The following is a 19,664-nucleotide window of genomic DNA, read 5'->3' on the forward strand; positions in this document are numbered from 1 at the left end:
TTTCTCATGTGACAGGGTCTTCAGGACATCCTGTAGAGTTTAAGGTCTCTGCCCCTCATCCAGCCCCAGAGGTAGGGAGGACAGTTATTTTCAGTGATTTCATAGAGGAGGAAACTGAGGCCTGAAAACACCAAGACTCCTGCGGAAGGCCTCACCAGGAGAAGATAGGGGATCACATTGCTATACCTCCCAGCTCCAGTGAGAGGGCCAAGATGAGGGCAAGACCCTGTTCTGTCATCTCTCATCATCCACAGGGCTCCCTTGAACTTTGTACAAAGTCAAACCCAACTCCTGACCTATTACAGCATGTGGGGCTTAGAAGAGAGGCCGGTGTGGTGGAAAACCCATCTTCCCTGCTTAGCATTGCCAAATTCTTCATCCCACCTCAGGTACAGGCCTGCCTCAGAGTGCCAAGGCGGAGAGGGGGTGGGGAGTGGTGGGGGGACCCATCCCTTTATCCTCCTGTCCTCACTGTGGTTAGCAAAACAAAACAAAACAAAACAACAAAAACAAAGACAAAAACAAAAACAAAAACTGGGCATGAGAATTATAAGAGATCAGAGATCAGCAAGCTTGTTGGGGCTTCATTCCTGGGTTGAGAAGGGAGGAGGCATGGAGGCATTCAGTGGGAAATTCGACCTCACTTACCTTCCAGGTCACTTGGATACTCTGTGAGGTCACTGGCTGCAAGGTGACATCCATGGGGGGCCCATCAGGAGCTGGTGGAGGGGGAAACAACATTACAAGTTAAGTTAGGGAAGAAAAGAGTCTTATGTGCTCACTCTCATCCTCTTCAGCTGGAGGATTGCTGGGAACAAAGGAAAAGCTCATACACGAAAGCAGAGAACCCCCCATAAAACAGTCATAGGGCTTACCTCTCCTCTCCATTCTCCATCATCATTTGCTGAAAATGCAGCGAGCAATGACAACGAGATATTACTCTACATTTAGCACACTGGGAACAATTTTTAAAAGTTTGATAGTATCAAGTGTAGGTAAGGGTGTGTAGTAGTGGGAATTCTTTTTTTTTAAGGTTTATTTATATTTGAAAGAGAGAGAGAGAGAGACAGAGAAAGAGAGAGAGGGAGAGAAAGAATGAGTGGGGGAGGGGCAGAGACAGATGGAGACACAGAATCCGAAGCAGGCTCCAGGCTCTGAGCTGTCAGCACAGAGCCAGACATGGGGCTCAAACTCACAAGCTGTGAGGTCATGACCTGAGCTGAAGTCAGATGCTTAACTGACTGAGCCACCCAGGTGTCCCAGGAATTCTTATATCTACTGGCCATGGGAAAGGAAACTGGCCCAATACTTTGGAAGACATCTTGGCCTTTCCGGTTAAAGGTAGGAGTGTCCTCATCTGATGCCTTTGTAATTCTGCAACTACTTCTATCCCATAGAGAAACTCACAGACCTCTGTAAGCATACAAGTATGAAAATGTTCACAGGTCCAAGCTGCAAGCCACCTAAATGTCCCTCTTCGTTAAAATGGACAAAGAGGCTGTGGTATAATCATGGCAGAGAGTACTACAGAGCACTGAAAATGCACAAATGATGAAACTCACAAAAATACTAATGATCAAAGCAAGGAAGACACAGAATATATCAAGAATAATTTCATAAATACATTCCCTGGGAAAATAGGCAAAACCAAACAACATGCTTCTGCATATATACACTGTAGTGACAGTATAAAAGAGAAAATAAAGAATGACTACTGGTTACCTCAAAGGGAGGCATGGGGTTATGGTTGGGAAGGGGCAGAGGGAGGACCCCTGGCATGCTGGTAATTGATAGTGAGTGTTGCTTATCCTATTTTTTGCTTTATTATTATTATTTTTTAATTTTTTTTTAACATTTATTTATTGTTGAGAGACAGAGAGAGACAGAGAGTGAGCAGGGAAGGGGCAGAGAGAGAGGGAGACACAGAATCTGAAGCAAGTTCCAGGCTCTGGGCCTGATGTGGGGCTCGAACTCACGAACTGAGAGATCGTGACTGGAGCTGAAGTCAGATGCTTAACCGACTGAGCCACCCAGGTGCCCCGGTTTATTATTATTTGTAAAGCTACACATATATGTGACATGTACTTTTGGTATTGTTTTCTATTTTGCAATAGCAGGAGAACATATAGGGAGAGAAAGCTTGTTTAAGTTTTCAGAAAAACTCCAAAACAAAGGTCACGGAAAATAATACAGGGCACTAGTGCTCCACCCTTTCCAGACAGTCTGGGGCCAGAGGAGTGGGTAAGAACCATGGACAGCTCCCCAAAGCCCAGTGTCTAGAACTCCATCTGGAAAAGGTCAAACCTAAGAGCCTCCAATGATCCAAAGGCAGACACAAACAAATACCTTGGGATCTCTCCTTCCCTGTTCTAATTGTAAGCCCACTGTCAGTGGACAGGGTGGGTGTGGACCTCAGATGGCCCTGATCCCCAAGGTCACGGGAAAGAGCCACAAGGCCTGAGTGCTCACCGGCCTCCTCGGTGCTAATGGTGAGCTCTTTGCTCGGCTCGCTGCGGCCAATCTTGTTGAAGGAGTACATGCGGATGCTGTACACAGAGGCTGGGTGCAAGTCCACGATGTTGGCCTGGTTGATGGTGGGGGAGATGTTGCGTGTGGACTGCTTGAAGTCCCAGGAATCTGGAGAGAGAGCACCCATTTCAAACCACAGCCGGGAAAACCTCACAGCCCTTCCCCAGCCTCAAGCACCAGCACATCCCAATCTCCACTGTGATGCCCAGAGGAGGGCCAGCTCACACAGACTACAGCCAGAGGGCACAGGCCTTAACCACCTCACAGAGAGTACAAGGGTTCTGTTCCATGAAACTCAAGGAGACCAAGGGATGCTGGAGAACATGAGCAGTCAATGCACTGGCTCTCCTCTGCCCTGAGCCAGCTTGTGAGTTTAAGCCTCAGATAGGGATCAAACAATATGCTCCTCAAGGTCCCTTTCAAGATCCCCATTTGCTCGCTATCCTTAAGGGTGTGATTAGCCAGTGCCCTCCTTCCCGGTCTCCCACACCACATCAGTGACCAGTTGTAACCATGAGATACCTATCAACCCAGGGCCACGGGTGAAGCCAAGTCTCCCCCTTTTTCCTTCTGTGTATGCCTCTGTATTTCGTTTCTTTGTGCACTTGTGTGGTGGTGGTCTTGAGTGCCACTTGGTCTTTGGGGGGACAGACTGAGTGCCAGAGTCCCCAGCCCAAACCTTACCCTCTTGCTCACTAGCAGGAGAATGCTCTCTGAGTCTTTAAGGTCAGGAGCCAACAAAGAGATTAGCATGTTCCCGATTCATCCAAGGGGACTGGCAGGCCATTCCAGGGCTGTTTAGCAAGTGAAAAATGCCACACAGGAATACTGTGACAGTAAACATTCTGCATGTCCAGAGGAACCCAGTCATTCATTCGATATATTTTTGCTGTGCCTCTACCGGGGGATTCCCAAGAAAAATGGGAAGGGGTTGCAGTTACAGCAAAGCCTCAGCTAGGATCTTCCAAACCCAGAATTCATAACTAGATTACTTTATTGGCCCTTCACTTTGAAAAGAAAAAAAGGCAGAGCACAAGGAAACAAGCTGATAGTAAGGCTTAAAAATCTTCCCGGGGCATGTCCTGATGTCACTATTCAGTCTAATTTTCTACGCCTTTTAAATCCACAGTAGAGGATCCTGAAAATTCTCAGTAGAAAAGATTAAATTGCATTCACTGCTGTTTAATCCCTAGAACAGGAGAGGAGGCAAGCATATTCTAGAAAGACTGTTAGGAAGATTCCCCCCCCCCCACCCCTTTAAAAAAGGGCTTATACCTGATAAATCAGTTCACCAGAAGAGACTAACCCATGCCCTCAGATTCTGGTTAATTGAGGTCTTGATGGTTTTCAAAACACCACTTCTAGCTTCACAGGCTCGGCATCTGTGGAGGGCACCGGCCCAGCTCCCCATCTGCAGCTTTGCATTTAATTCTTTGGCTTCATGAGCCAAAGTCACAAATGGCAGGCTGTGGGTGCTCAGAGGCACATTATTTTCTCCTTGTCTTTTAAAAACACCCCAACCACCCAGAGAGTCACTCTGTGGCTGGCAGGTTAAGCCAGGGTTGCAAATACGATGGCTCCTACCTGCTGCGGACATCTCTTTGGTTTGGGAGGGAATGGGCTACACCTCTCTCTGTGGCATCCTGGGAGCTGATGCCAGCTCACACCTCGTACTCAATTTGCCCGTGTTTATGGGAGAGGGACATTAACCACGAGTCAGTGGGGGAGGAGGCCCACATGATGTGTTTGAACACAGAGAGACTAAGGAAAAATATATATATATTTGCATATACATATTATTAGACGAGCCTTGCTCTCTATATTGGTAAGAAACATTCACATGGGAGGTACTGTGGATGGAAATATACATAAAACTGACATTTTCTTCACAATAGATTCAGGTTATTGGTTCCTCGTTTTTACCAATATCACAGCAGCGATAACGTGTCCCTCTGTGTGTGAGTCACCTGCTATCGATTTGTCCCAGGACAGTGGATGTTAACATTGCTCACTTAGCTTAGGTGGCCCTCCGTCAGATTCCTCTACTTATTATATAAAGTTAATATGTTCCCCTCTATCATTAGTAAAGGCGTCGGAGGGATTTACTGAGAGATGTATATAAACCATCACATTGTCTTCGTAGTTTCTCTTTGCTTGTAGTTTGCTTTGGAAAATGAAGGCTGTCACTTTCGTTTCCTTGGAGATACTAGCCTTTGCAAACCGGGGTTTTAATCCATCAGGCCTCGGCCCTCTGTTTCCATTATAGTTCACACATTCATGTCACAGACATTCTCTTCTTTATTACTTCTTTGTATTTTCAAAAAAAGTCTACAAGAATCATATTATTAACGCATGTCAAGTGTGTTAAGTTTCTAAAATATAGCTCAGCACAAATGATACAAATTTTCAAAGAAATAGGAGACTTGGAAACGATTGCTCTAACTCATTTTATCTCAGTGTGTGTGTTCATCTCCCCAGTGTGTTTACAAAATACAAAGAGCAGCATCGAAAAATAGATTTATAAGATTTACACAATTGAAAATAATCTTGGTTTCGCTGACACGAAAATTTGGTCTCTATCACTTCTCGTGTATGCATACTTCCTATTTTTATGTATGTTTATGTGCATAAAATGTTAACATTATTTGATTCATTCTTTCTTGTTACCTTCTTAACATGTTTCTATTATTCTTCTCAGTTACAGAAACTGCTATAAACATTCATTAGGGCTGTCTCTGAGTATTGTTCTGTGTTCTTTTCAGATAAATTCTAGTTAAGATAAATTGGAGTAAAACCCGAGCTTTACCATTTACTGGATGTTTGACAAAATATTCTCATAAAAGAGGAAGAATAATATTATTATTCTCAGATTATTTATGTGGTTCATGCATTCATATATAAAAAACTGTTAGAAAGATATGCGGTACATAGTAAATTTTCGAAAGGGTTTGTTGTTGCTATGCTCACGATCCTATTAGGCCTGTAAATTCCATACAACCCTTTCATTGGACCACAGACATTGGTGTTCACTAGTTAAAAATGAGCTTGTTAAAAATGTGGAAACCCAGGTCCCGCCCCAGAAGTGAACTAGAGAGAGTCTGCATTTTTACAAGGGCTCCATTTTGTTTCTGCACACATTAAAATTTGAGAAGCACACTTCTGACTCACCATAACTTTTCCATCTGAGACATATACACAATTTACCCTGTATGCCATAAATACCACACTCAAAAATGTGTATGCCTGTGTTCTATACATTCAGTGGCATAAACTATTGTGGCCCCCATCTTAATATCCAATTTCCACCCCTTAGATTTGACCCAGAAATACTTAGAAGTGGAACTTAGGATCTAAAGTTTTTACTATACTAGCAACAGTAAAGGTGCTGTCAGAAAACAGTATTTTGGGACATCATGTTCTAGAATATTCTAATATCCTACAATGTCCTCTCTTCTCACCCAGGCACAACATTGGATTGGAAACTGGAGAATCTCCAGAAAAACCCATGTCCCTTTTTCTAATAAACAGGCTTATTGTCTCTAAACTCAACCTGGTCACCTTTTTGGTGCAAAAGAAGGAGCCGTGGGATGTGAGGAGGAAGGAGACAAAAGCCAACACAGCCGGGTGGGCGGGAGCGATTGAAGTGAAGGACACAGGTGAGAGGTCAGAGGTCACAGAGGAAGCCAGACCTTAACATATGGTTTGGGAAGATTTGCTTCAATGGCAATGATTTTTGAGACACCTAAGTTTTCTGCTGCTGTCACAGAGGGAGACTCTTCCCCAACCCTCCAGGCATCTTTTGCTCCAGCGGACTTCTGTCACGTTCACAGTGAGGCCCAAACTTGTCCCCTGGAACTGTGAGGCTGCTTTTCCATCACTTTTAGGGGCCTGGGAAAATCTGGGCGCACTTGTGAGGAATTCTGCGTTAAGGCATTTTTAGAGTTCTGCTTCTGCCTCGTGTGAGAAATTTGCAAGGGAAATGGTCGAGCTAGCAGGGATTTGGTTCAGAAATCCCAGGAACACCGGAGACAGGTATCACACGTGCTCTGCTGAGTCATTTCCAATCCTGTGGAGGCTTCACACACGACCCTCCAAGGTTCAGACAGTAATTTCCTTGTGCACAACGCACCTCCTTAAAATGAGCAAACCGAATCTCCCATTCCACTTTGAAATTTCCGTGTTCTTTGTAAGAACTAACTTTAGAAATTTCAAGTCTATGTGCCCCAGTTCCTCAACAGTACAAGAGTTTCATGCATCCATTTACCTCACAGAATTCTTTCTTTTATTGAAGTATAATTGACATATAACATTATGTTAGTTTCAGGTGTACAACATAATGATTCAGTACTTACATACATTGTGAAGTGATCACTACCTTAAGTCTAGTCACTACCTGTCACCATACAAAGTTACAAAGTTTTCTTCTTATGATGAGAATCCTCATCATTTAGTCTCTTAGCAACTTTTTAAAAATAAGTTTATTTATGTATTTTGAGAGAGAAAGTGCAAGGAGAAGGGCAGAGAAAGAGAGAGAGAGAGAGAGAGAGAGAGAGAGAGAAGTGAGGGAATCCCAAGTGGGCTCCATGCTGTTAGTGCAAGAGACGGATGTGGGGCTCTGTTGCATAAAATGTGAGATCACGACCTGAGCTGAAATCAAGAGTCGGACGCTTAACCCACTAAGCCACCCGGGGGCTCCACATCTTAGCAACTTTTAAACATGCAATGCAATATTATTGTCCACAGTCACCATGCTGTACATTACTTCCCGTGACTCATTTATTTTACAACTGGAAGTTTGTACTTCCTGACGTCCTTCCCGCATTTCACCCACTCTCAAAACTCCTTCCCTCTGGCAACCACCAGTCTGTTCTCTACACCTACAAAGTTTATTATGTGTGTGTTTTTTTAAATTCTACATATAAGTGAAATCATGTGGTATTTGTCCTTTTTCTGTCTGACTTATTTCACTTAGCATAATACCCTCCAGGTCCACTCTGTGTTGTTGCAAATGGCAAAATTCCACTCTTTTTTACGGCTGAGTAATATTCCACTGTGTGTGCGTGCGTGTGTGTGTGTGTGTGTGTGTGTGTGTACATACATCCCACATCTTTCTCCATCCATTCATTTATTAATGGACTGAGGTTGCTTCCATATCTTAAGCTATCGTAAATCATGCGGCAACGAACGTAGGGGTGCATACATATTTTTGAATCAGTATTTTTGGTTTCTTTGGATAAATTCCTAGAAGTGGAGTTGCTGAATCAAACAATAATTCTTGTTTCAATTTTTTGAGAAACTTCCACACCGTCTTCCATAGTGGCTGCAGCAATTTACATTCTCACCAACAGTGCAAGAAGGTTCCCCTTTTTCCCACATCCTTGCCAACACTTATTATTTCTTGTGCATTCAATTCTTTGAAGGCTGAGAGCAGTGAGGAGGCGGCAGAAGAAAAGCCTGAAGCTTGCAGAGGCTGGTTCATGAGGTTTAAGGAAAGAAATCATCTCTATAACATAAGAGTATTAGGCAAGGCAGCAAGTGCTGATGTAGAAGCTGCAGCAAGTTATCCAGAAGATCCGGATAAGAGAATTAATGAAGGTGGTTACACTGACCAACAGATTTTCAGTGTAGATAAAACAGCCTTCTATTGGAAGATGCCACCTCGGACTTTCATAGCTAGAGAGGGGAAGTCAATGTCTGGCTTCAAAGCTTCAAAGGACAGGTTGATTGTCTTGTTAGGGGCTAATGCAGCTGGTGACTTAAAGTTGAAGCCAATGCTCATTTAACATTCCAAAAATCCTAGGTCCCTTAAGAATTATGCTAAATCTACATCGCCTATGCTGTATAAATGGGACAACAAAGCCTGGATGCTAGCACATCTGTTTCTAACATGGTTTGCTGAATATTTTAAGCCCACTGTTGAGACCTACTGCTCAGAAAAAAAGATTTCTTTCAAAATATTACTGCTCGATGACAACGCACCCGACAAGAGGTCCGATGGAGATGTACAACGGATGCCATCTTCACACCTGCTAACACGATATCCTTTCTGCAGCCCATGGATCAAGGCGTCATTTCGACTTTCAAGTCTTATTATTTTAAGAAATACATTTCATAAGGCTATAGCTGCCACAGATAGTGATTCCTCTGATGGATCTGAGCAAAGTAAATTGAAAATCTTCCGGAAAGGATTTGCCATTCTACAAGCCATTCAAGAACATTTGTGATTCATGGGAAGAGGTCAAAATATCAACATTAATAGGAATTTGGAAGAAGCTGATTGCCACCCTCGCGTGGGCTTTGAGGGGTTCAAGGCTTCAGTGGAGGAAGAGGCTGCAGGTGTGGTGGAAATAACAAGAGAACTAGAATCAGAAGTGGAACCTGAAGGAAGAGGAGACTGCATGGCCGCCACTGCAGGATAAAACTTGAATGAATGAGGAGTTGCTTCCTATGGAGAAGCAAAGTACGTGGTTTCTTTTTTTAAATTTCTTTAAACGTTTTACTGATTTTTGGGAAAGAGAGGGTGAGCAGGGTAGGGGCAGAGAGAGAGGTGGGAGGAAACAGAATCCAGAGTGGGCTCTGTGCTGACAGCAGAGAGCCTGATTCAGGGCTTGAACTCACGAACCGCGAGACCATGACCCGAGTGAAGACGCTTACTGACTGAGCCACGCAGGTGCCCCAAGAAAGCGGTTTCTTGAGATGGAATCTACTCCTGGGAGAGACACTCTGAAGACTGCTGAAGCGACAGCAAAGGATTTAGAATATGACATAAACTTAGCTGATAAAGGGTTTGAGAGACTGGATGCCCATTCTGAGAGAAATTCTACTGTGGGTAAAATGCTATCAAACAGCATCACCTGCTACAGAGAAATCACTCGTGAAAGGGAGAGTCTGCTGATGTGGAAAACTTTACTGTCTTATTTTAAGAAATGGCTGCAGCCACCCCAACCTTCAGCAACCACCACTCTGATCAGCAGGCATCACCACCATTGAGGCAGGACCCTCCACCAGCAAAAAGATTATGACTCATTGAAAGCTCAGATGATAGTATGCGGTTTTTTTTTTTTTACAATAAATTATTTTTTTTTTCAACGTTTATTTATTTCTGGGACAGAGAGAGACAGAGCATGAACGGGGGAGGGGCAGAGAGAGAGGGAGACACAGAATCGGAAACAGGCTCCAGGCTCCGAGCCATCAGCCCAGAGCCTGACGCGGGGCTCGAACTCACGGACCGCGAGATCGTGACCTGGCTGAAGTCGGACGCTTAACCGACTGCGCCACCCAGGCGCCCCATAAATTATTTTTTAAAATGTTTGTTTATTTATTTTGAGAGAGAGAGAGAGAGAGAGAGAGAGAGAGCGAGCGTGGGCGAGCACTAGCAGGGGAAGAGCAGAGAGAGACAGGAGAGAGAGAGTCCCAAGCAGGCTCTGTGTTGTCAGTGCAGAGCCAGATGCGGGACTCAAACTCACAAACCATGAGATCGTGACCTGAGCCAAAATCAAGAGTCAGAGGCTTAACTGACTGAGCCACCCAGGCTCCCCTACAATAAACTATTTTAAAATCAAGGTACATAGTTTTTTTTCCCAAACAGAATGCTATTGCACACTTAATAGACTACAGAATAGTGTACACGTAACTTTTATATGCACTGGGAAACCAAAAAGTTCATCTGACTTGCTTTCTCTTGGTGATCTGCAAGTATCTCCGATGTATGCCTATAATCATTGATAAGTATGTACTTACTAATGCCACTCTGTTAATTGTTTTCTGCCTGTTTTGTAGTTTCTTTCTGTTTCTTCTTTTGCTCTCTTCACTTGTGGTTTGATGACTTTCTTTAGCGCTGTGCTTAAATTCTTTTCTCATTTTCTCTTGTGTACCTAGGTTTTCACTATGAGGCTCACACAGAATAGCCTATATATATAATAGTTTATTTTAAGCTGAGAGCAACTTACGTTTGAATGCATTCTAAAACTCTACCTTATTTATTCCTCCTGTTGTATAATTTTGATGACACACTTCACATCTTTTTGTGTGTCCATTAACTAATTATTGTAGTTATGCATTTTTTACTACTTTTGTCTTTTAACCTTCACACTAGCTGTATGAGTGATTAACCCACTATATTTACTATATATTTACCTTTACCAGTGAGATTTTTACTTTTGTATGTTTTCTTGTTACTATTTAGTGCCCTTTCTCTTCAGCTTAATGAAGTCCCTTTAACATTTGTTGTAAGATCAATTTAGTGGTGATGAACTCATTTAACTTTGCTTGTCTGGAAAACTCTTGGTCTCTCCTTCAATTCCAAATGATAACCTTGCCGGGTAGAGTATTCTTGGTTGGAAATTTTTTCCCTTTGGCACTTTGAATACACCATGCCACTCCCTTTTGGCCTGCAAAGTTTCTGAGAAATCTAATATCTTATGGGCTTTCCCCTGTACATAACAAGTTATTTTTCTCTTGCTGCTTTATAGATCCTCCCTTTATCTTTAATTTTTGACATTTTAATTATAATATGTCTTGGTGTGGCTCTCTTTGGGTTTATCTTATCTGGAACTCTCTGGGATTCCTGGATCTGGATGTTTGTTTCTTTTGCCAAGGTAGGGAAATTTTCAGCCATTATTACTTTATTTTTGTATTTTTAATTTTTATTAAAATTATTAATTAATAATAAATTAAATAATAAATAATAGTTAAATATCAAACTAAAATAATTTTAATTATTAATTTTATTATTATTAAAGTAAGCTCTACACCCAATGCGGGGCTTGAATTCATGACCCCAAGGTCAAGAGTCCAATGCTCTACCAACTGACCCAGTCAGGTGCCCCAGCCTTTATTATTTTAAATAAGTTTTCTTGCCCATTTGTTGCTTCTTCAGGAGCCCTGTAGTGGGAGCGTTACTCTGCTAGATATTGCTGCATAGGTCTCTTAAGCTATCTTCACTTTTAAAAATTCTTTTATCTTTTTGCCACTCTGTTTGGAAGAGTTCCACTGCCCTGTCTTCCAGGTCACTGATCCTTTTTTTCTGCTTTGTCTAGTCTGCTTTGAACCCCCTGGTGTGTTCTTCAGCTCTGTGTCTTCTCTTTGGTACTTTTTAATATTTTCTGTCTCCTTATTGAAGTCTTCTGTGTTCATCCATTCTTCTCCTAAGTTCCATGGGCATCTTTATGACCATTACTTTGAACTGGTTATCAGGTAATTTATTTACCTCCATTTCATTATGTTCTTTCCCCCTAAAGTTTTATGTTATTCTTTTATGTGGAACATATTCCACTGTTTCTTCATTTTGCTTGACTCTGTGTTTGTTTCTGTGCATTAGGTAAAATAGCCACCTCCCCTTGTCTTGAAGGAGTGGCCTTGTGTAGGTGATGAACCATATTGTTTAACCTTGCCCTAGCCCTCGGTTGTCTCCTGAACCTTTGTGATTGTCTAAACAGCCTGATTTATTCTGGATCGGTCCCAGTTGTTGAGGGTGTGCCAAGACCTGTCAGTGTTCCAGAGGGAGGGATCTTAGCACCTGCTGACTTTCAGGCTGATTGGAAGCCAGATTCTTAGACAGCAGCTTTTAAAGTATACAAATACATACTGTCCAATGGGACCGCAATCACAAACCCTGCTGGCCTCCAGACCAGGCCATCTGGAGGTGTCCCCTTGGCAATAGTTGCAAAAGTCAAGGCTCCAGACAAGTGTATGAGCTCCTTCCTGGGATGTACTGGTATGTTGTAGTGAGGCCAAGGGAAAGCACAAGGATGGCATTCCCTTAGCCCACATTCTCTTAGAACATTTCGGTAGTCTTAGGATGTGTCATAACCCAAAGCCTGCCCTTTAGGCTGAAGCTCTAGGACAAGTAAATAGGTCCTTTCCACAAGAAGGCTGGGGTGTGTTTTAGTTTGCTGTCTGTGCAGTGTCCTGGGGGTGAGAGCCTGCCAAGAATTGTCTCTCTGATTGTTTCAGACCCATGGGGCCTAGAAACATAAGCCTGCCTAGCCACCAGACCCAGATGCTCAAGGGCTGTCCCTAGTGTGGATTGTGTGCACCTGCTGGCTTTAGCAGGGCCACAGGAGAGTGTGGGGGTGGGGTGCACCAGCTGACTCTAGTGGAGAAGAAGAGCCAATAATTCCCAAGCACTTGTGATGCACCAGGTGTGGTGCTGGACAATGTAAACATTCACCATTTACTCTTCACACCCCCATGATATCGGCACTATATCTCCGCGGCATCGGCAACCCCCACGTCACCAAATCCAATTCTTCACCTGGCCTCTCGGGAGTGTTCAACACTTGGACCTCTCCCTTTTCCTGACATACTCTTTCCTTGGCTTCCCTGATAAAACACTCTCTGGCTTTTCTCTTACGTCTTGGGCTATTTTTCCTCTCTCTGCTTTGCAGGTGCATTTTTCCCACCCTCCCATTAATGGTTAGATGGAGTTCTTCCAGTCCATCCTAGGTCCTACTTCTTTCGTTTTACAGAATTTCCCCGTATTTGGCTTCTATTTCCATCTATACACAGATAACGTGAAGATTTGTGTCCAGCTGGACATCTCCTTTGAACTCAAGATTCTTACAGCCAACTGTTTACTTGACGTCTCTTCTTGGATGTTTCAAAGGCAGCTCACATTCAACATGTCCAAGACAGAAGTCTTGACCATCCCCCCTATAAACCCATCACCTTCCTCACGTCCGCACCTCAGGAAATAGGCGCATGGTGTGCCGGGTGTTATTCCGGACTCTTCTAGGAAGTCTTATAGCTTTTGTGTCCCATGTATCTCTTAAATCTCTCCATTTCTCTCCATCTCCATCCCCGCCCCAGCCAAGCCACTGTCACCTCCCCCTTGGACCAGGGAAACAACATCCCAGAACCTACTGTGCACCCCCTTCCATGTGTTCACCACACTGCAGCCATCCTTCACCCCACAAATAGGATCAAGCACTTTCTGCCAGCCGAATACTGTCCCGGCCCTGAGAGTGGTCTTCTCGAACACAAATCTGATACTGCTGTCCCCTTGCATAAAACTCTCCAATAGTTTTTCCTTGCTCTTGGGACAAAAACAAAATTTCTTCTCGGGACCCCAGGCCCTACAACATCTGGCTTGTGTATACCTTTCGGGCTCCATGTTTCTCCACTCTTTTCGTCTGAACTCCTACAGCATTTACAGCCCTCTTTGCCGCACAGGGCTCACTGTTTCAGTAGCAACTGGCCAAGGAGACACTAAGCTCCCTAAAGGCGGGAGCCATGTATAAAGCTTTGCCTGTCTCCACTTGGCATGTGCTGGGCACTTAAAACCCACTGTTGGTGTTAGATCCGAGCCACTGTGTGTCCTTTACTTTGGACTCAGAGTTCCTCTGCATTTTGTAGTCACAATAAATACCCCGCCTTGCCTTTCCCTTCCCTGCCACACTAGGCTGCCAATCACAGAAGGGTTGGGGCCTGGAGGGTCCCAGAAAGTGGCCCCTTTCTCTCTGCTTTTACCAGTCGTTTGCAGGTGGATTTGACCTTGTGTTCCCAAATCATCTTTGATGTTGGCATAAAAACTCTCTCCCCACAGCCCTTTCAGGCTAATGCATCAGAGTCAAATCTGAAGGCCTTTAGCTGATTTTCCAAACTTGATCACTGCCATCTCTCTGACCCTGAATAGCTGAAATTAGGGGCCCTATTTTCTTCTCTTTCCTTTTCAGCTCTGAGTACTGAGCTGGGTTTGGCGAATATTGTCTGTTTTAATATTCCCTTTCATATGAGCCTGGCTTACCCAGATTAACATATTTCATTAAGGGCGCTCTCTCCCTTTCTTCATCAAAGGGTTTCTGATGCAAAAATATTCTTCTTAAAAAATAGGGAAGTGGCTGGGGAGATGTCAGCGCCTTCTACTCTGTGGACTGCTTGCCGGGAGGGGACCTGGAGCCTCTGGTCTTTCAGAAGACACATTTGCTGTAGAGGGAGGGCAGCTTGGACAAAAGCCACATCTGGAGCATTTAGCTGCCTGCACTTGGGAAACAAATCCATTCTGCATCTCTGACTTTCTCCTTGCATGACAGCACTAAGCCCCCGCCCCTACCCCCACCCATGGCAATCTCTCTGCAGCACCCAGAAGAGGTTCCCTGGGTCACGACGACCGCACACGACATCTCAGCATCAGTCCCTCTCACAGCCACACTCCAGCTAACACAGAACATCACAGCACACACCAGGCTGGCTCACCCCACAGTGGCCGACAGCTCGCACCAGGAGGCTGCCTTCTGGGCTTGGAGGGCCATCCTCAAAGAACCCATTCCTGCTCCTTGCTTGGGGAACAGAAATGAAATGTAGTGTCTGCATTTTTAAAACTGCACAGCGCCATCTGATAGATTTGTGTGGATGGTGCTATTTATCATTCAGCATTCATGTATTATTACTCTGCTGCCCGGGGCCAGGAGAAGTCAGCGTGAGCGGGATGGTTTAGAAAGGGCAGACTTGGTAATTTCCCTTGGAAAATTAGCACGATGAGCAACATGGCAGAAAACCTGGCAAAGACAAAACTGAGGCAAAGGAGGGGGTCAGGAGCAGCTGGTCCGGACCTGGTCTGGGGGTGGTCTAGGGCAGGAGGAAGAGAGAGGGAGGGAGACCCAGCCTGGGGGTGGTCTAGGGCAGGAGGAAGAGAGAGAGGGACAGGACAGGGACCCGTGGAGGGTAAGGATGTGCCAGGCTCTGTGCTAAGTGCTTCCACGTAAGTCTCCACACTTGTTTAATCCTTACAGCCATTCTGAGAATTACACGCTATTGTCTCCATTTGACAAAGAGATGTCCAAAGTAGCTTGCTAAAGATCACACAGTTCTGATGCTTGGTCAACCCAAGTCTTCTGCTTTCAAGAACCGTTCTTGTTCTACTATTCCTTGTGTGGAAGGAGATCTACTTACACACACACACACACACACACACACACACAGCTCCCTCCTTCCTTTGAGTCACCCATCTGTTCCCTAGGATACCTTTTCCAGTTATCACGTAATACTGTTTGCGGAGTATTACACATGCTTGGATAGTGCTTTGTAATGATTCTGAAGGCGTGTGTGCGTGTGTGCGTGTGCGTGTGTGTGTGTGCGCGCGCAGTGTATGTTCTCACGCCAACTGCGCTGTAAGCTTCAAGGGCAACACTCTATTTCTTCTTCTTTCCCTACCACATGGCTGCTGCATGATTCTGCAAAAAATTATTGGCACTCAGTTCATGTTGCTGACTGACAGACATATATTTCAGCCTGCGAGTCCCATAGGACTATAAATTGCCACATGAGGTATGTGAGTTAGAAGGGAGAGAGGAACTCACGTTTATTAAAGGTTTACGACAGTCCTGTGCTAGATGCTCTCTCTCTCTCTCTCTCTCTCTCTCTCTCTCTCTCTCTCTCTCTTTTAAAGCAGGCTTCACACTGAGCATGGAGCCCACCATGGGGCTTGAACTCGCGACCCTGAGATCAAGACCTGAGCTGAGATCAAGAGTTGGAACTCGATCGACTGAGCCACCCAGGCGCCCCTGTAGATGCCTTCTCTTTAATCCTCAAAACAATCCCACGAGATAGGCATTACCGTTCCCACCTTATAGACGAGGAAGCTGTGCTGTGCTCACGGCTTCTGCCTGATGCCAGGGATGACTCCCTACAGCTCCCCCAGAACCCCCTTTCCTAAATGCCAGGACAGACGTCCCCCCGGGATGGAGCAGTCCAACCCAAAGGTAGGGGAAAGGACCAGCCGGCATCCCCCTGCTCTTGATCCTGTGATTTATTTTCCTACAGGCGCAAAGCCCTTGTTGAAGGGAGCGTCTTCATTACCCCTCCCTCTCCACTCTGCCCACCCATCCTGGCACCCCCGGCTTGGGGGTAGGCTATGGCAGTCCCTCATCTTGCAGGAGAGCCGGAGGGGCTTGGGCAAGGCATGGATGTGCTCTGAAGATAGCATCTTTCCTGCCCCCCTCTCCTCCTGCATTGCTCTCCAGATGTGTGATGTTCTCAGCTTTGCCCTGCTCAGCGGGGCCCCGGGAGAGGTTGCCACACATTAGAGAGTGGTCCGCGGAGGGGGAGCAGGCAATGGGGCAGCATGGGGGAGGAGGGCGGGGAGGCGGTTGCAAGGGACAGTCGGGGAGGGGTGCGAGTGACAGCCCAGGCCTCCCCTCCCCTCCTCTGACAATGACAGGGCAGAGCCCCGCCAGCCATAGCAACCTGGCAGGGAGACGGAGCGGGCAGTGCCATACGGGGGTTGGGCCTACAGGCCCACCCTCTCCCGGGGCAGCCGCAGGAGGTCTTGACATATGAGATGGACACAGTCGGCCCCCTCTCCCCTCGTGCCCCGCGTCTCTGCTGAGGCCTGGCCACTCACCACCTCTCCCCAGCCGCAGCCTCCCACTCCCTTCCCAGAACCCCATTCTTCCACAGACGCCAGATGTATCTTTCCAGGGTGCCGTGTTACCCAAGTCTCTCTCTGGGAGCCCATCGAGAGGGGCTCTCAGTGACCTTCCCCAGCAAAGTAAAAAGCTCAGCCCAGAGGCCCCAGAACACATTTTAGTCCCAAGGACTGTATCCAAGAGCCCTGTGCTAGACAGGCCACTCCCTGCGGTAAACTCCACCTGCTCCGGGCTCTGCCCTTCCCCGTTCCCTGAACCCAGGCCCATCACCTTCCAACCCCCAAGTCCTAGCTCTCAATGCGGCACCTGCAGGGATGAGAGAGAGCCTTCCCCGGTGCCTCTGATGGTGGCAGCCACCCTCTGCCACCCTCTTCCCACACTCAGGGATGGACTCCTGGGTGGCCGGCTGCAGCCTGGCTCTTCTGCCCAACGAGACAGTAAGCTTCCAAGGGCAGGGCGCCTCCCTGGAGAAACCTGTATCGGAGATGACCGATCTGGTGTCACGGACGGAGCTGCTTCTCAAGAGGTGAATATGCAACTCTGACTTTGCTTTCCTGGGTCTCACTTTGACTCACTCAGCAGCCATCTGCCGAGCATCTAAGCCCGTGGCGGGCAGTGTGCCAGGTGCTGGGAACACAGCAGGGACTGAGACTTGGTCCTTCCCGAGGAGAGGACACCCAGCCAGCCACTGACTGTGCGCTGTGCTAAGGAAGGGTCTAGAAGCCCCCAGGAGAAACAAAACCTTGGAGTTACACGAAGACCTGAAAACTAGTTGGAGCTGGCAGAGGAAAGGGGGCTGGGGAGGGGTGAGTTCTCCAGGCTCTCTTTTCCCATTTCTGAATTGTTTTTGAAAAGCTGACAAAGGCTTAAACGAACGCAAAAGGTCCAGAAGCAGCCAGAGTGAGGAGCAGGCTTGCCTCGCATTCCCACGTGGGTGCCACCCAGGCGCCCTCTCGGGGGGTAACCCCGGTGGCCCATTTCTCACGTACCTTCCAGAGAGAGTCAAACAGACATAAGCATGAGCCCCTGCGGCAACCCTGTGGCTTGGTCCGCTCCAGGCCTCTCGCCCCCTCTGAGGCCCCCTCTTTGCCATTTCCTGCCACCTGACCACGGGTCCCCTATTTCCCCAGAGACCTGGGGGCCCACCGTCATTCTGCTCCGCAGGGCTTCACGGCCTCATCGGTGCTAGCAAGGGTCCCAGGGGAGGGCTCTGAAGGGATACCAGGAGGACAAGACTTAGATCTAGGTTTTTCCAGGGGATCCCGTCCCCCGCAGACCACCAAGGTCCAGCTCTCGGACCCCCAAGCACTCCCATAATCCCAAACCAGGAGTGCCCAGATGACTAGCCAAATCCATGATGTCTCTGACCCCACAGACTCAGCCCATAGCCCTTTGCCTCCGGGCCTTTCAGCTGCTTTAAGTCAGACCACCTTGTCGCCCTTGGCCCGGGGACAGCCCTGGAAAGAAGGGACTGACGCTCCTCCCTCCCCGTTAACTGCCCCATCGTCTGCCCCTCTCACAGAGCTCTTAGCCCAACCAGAGTCCTGCCCTTAGGGAGAGACGAGGGCCTGTGGCCTGGTGGGTGCCGGTGTGTTTGTCTCAGATGGGCAGCTCTGAGGCCCAAGGACTCCCCCACAGGGGGGCACGGACAGGGCATGGGCACAGGGCCACCGTAGGCCGAGCCTTCACCCTACCTGATTTGTTCTTGTATTCAATATCGAAGCCCGTGATGATGCTATTCCCGTCGAATCGCTGGGTCCAGCGCAGGTTCATGCTCCGGGCCTTCACCTCCCGGATCTCCAGCTCTGGGGGGTCAGGGGGTTCTGGGGAGCGGCAGAAGGAAGGAGCAGAAGTGAGGACGGCAGCAGAGAGCATGGCCTCCTGCCTATCTCCAGAGAAGGCCAGGGTTCTGCTGTGTCCCGGGGAATTGGTGCCAGCCGTGGTCTTCCCATGGGCTCTGAACCCGGGGTCAGGGCAAGGTGGGTCAGGGGGAGGCCCAGCGGTGGGGCTCAGAGGCAGAGTGGGGCCTAAGCTTGGTCTCCTGCTTTGTTCCCCTTCTCTTCGTTGGCCGGTGGGAGGGCAGGCCCTCTTGCAGGGATCCCCCTGACCCGAGAGTCTGTTTGTCCTCCGTGAAGAGCTCTCAACTTTTCCCGGCTTGACTCTCCCCGCCCTCATCTCCTCCCGGGCCCGGGGCCACAAACCCAGAGGCCCCCCACTTCTGGAAGCAGCAGTGCGTTCTACAGTGACCGTGGCTGGTGTAAACCGTGCTGTCCGAAGTGTGCCTGGAAGGGCCCTTACTGCCCGGCTCTGGCCGGAAGGGAGCGCGTAGGAAGGCTCTTCTCGGAGGCCAGTTCCTATCATCCTCCACCACGGTGTGGGGGATGACCCCGTTCTTGAGGTGGAGCTGGCAGTGGGCAGCCGGCTCCCTGGGGCAGGGCTTGGGAACGGTGGGGCACAGGTACCTTGCACAGTGAGTTGGATCAAGCCCCGGTCCTCCCCATATGAGTTGATGGCGTGGCAGCTGAAGAACACAGAGTCCCCACGGTCAGCTGGCTTGAGCTGGGAGGTGGCCCGCAGGGCAGGAGGATGGGGAGAGAGGGAGGAAATGGGGAGAGTGCTTTAGAGCTGGTCTGCTGAAGGGGGCTCACTCTAGTGGGGGGCAGCAAGGCCACGTCTCCTGGGAGAGGGGCCCACAAGGGCTTTGTCAAGGGCTCCTCTTCCCTGAAAGTTCCAAGGATGGAGGGGTGGAGGAGTCCAGGCAGGGAGGGG

At 47.5% G+C, this 19,664-nt stretch overlaps 1 protein-coding gene across 1 annotated transcript in view; it reads right to left on the reverse strand.

Moving 5' to 3' along the window:
• Window positions 1–19,664, reverse strand: part of DSCAML1 (DS cell adhesion molecule like 1) — a 348,497-nt gene that overhangs the window by 37,842 nt on the left and 290,991 nt on the right. The window contains 4 exon segments of the mRNA XM_030332277.1: window positions 649–719; window positions 2,470–2,637; window positions 18,590–18,718; window positions 19,358–19,454. Of these exon segments, the coding sequence (XP_030188137.1) occupies window positions 649–719; window positions 2,470–2,637; window positions 18,590–18,718; window positions 19,358–19,454 (465 nt within the window).

This window comes from Lynx canadensis, chromosome D1 (assembly GCF_007474595.2).
Source record: "Lynx canadensis isolate LIC74 chromosome D1, mLynCan4.pri.v2, whole genome shotgun sequence".
Taxonomy (NCBI): Eukaryota; Metazoa; Chordata; class Mammalia; order Carnivora; family Felidae; genus Lynx; species Lynx canadensis.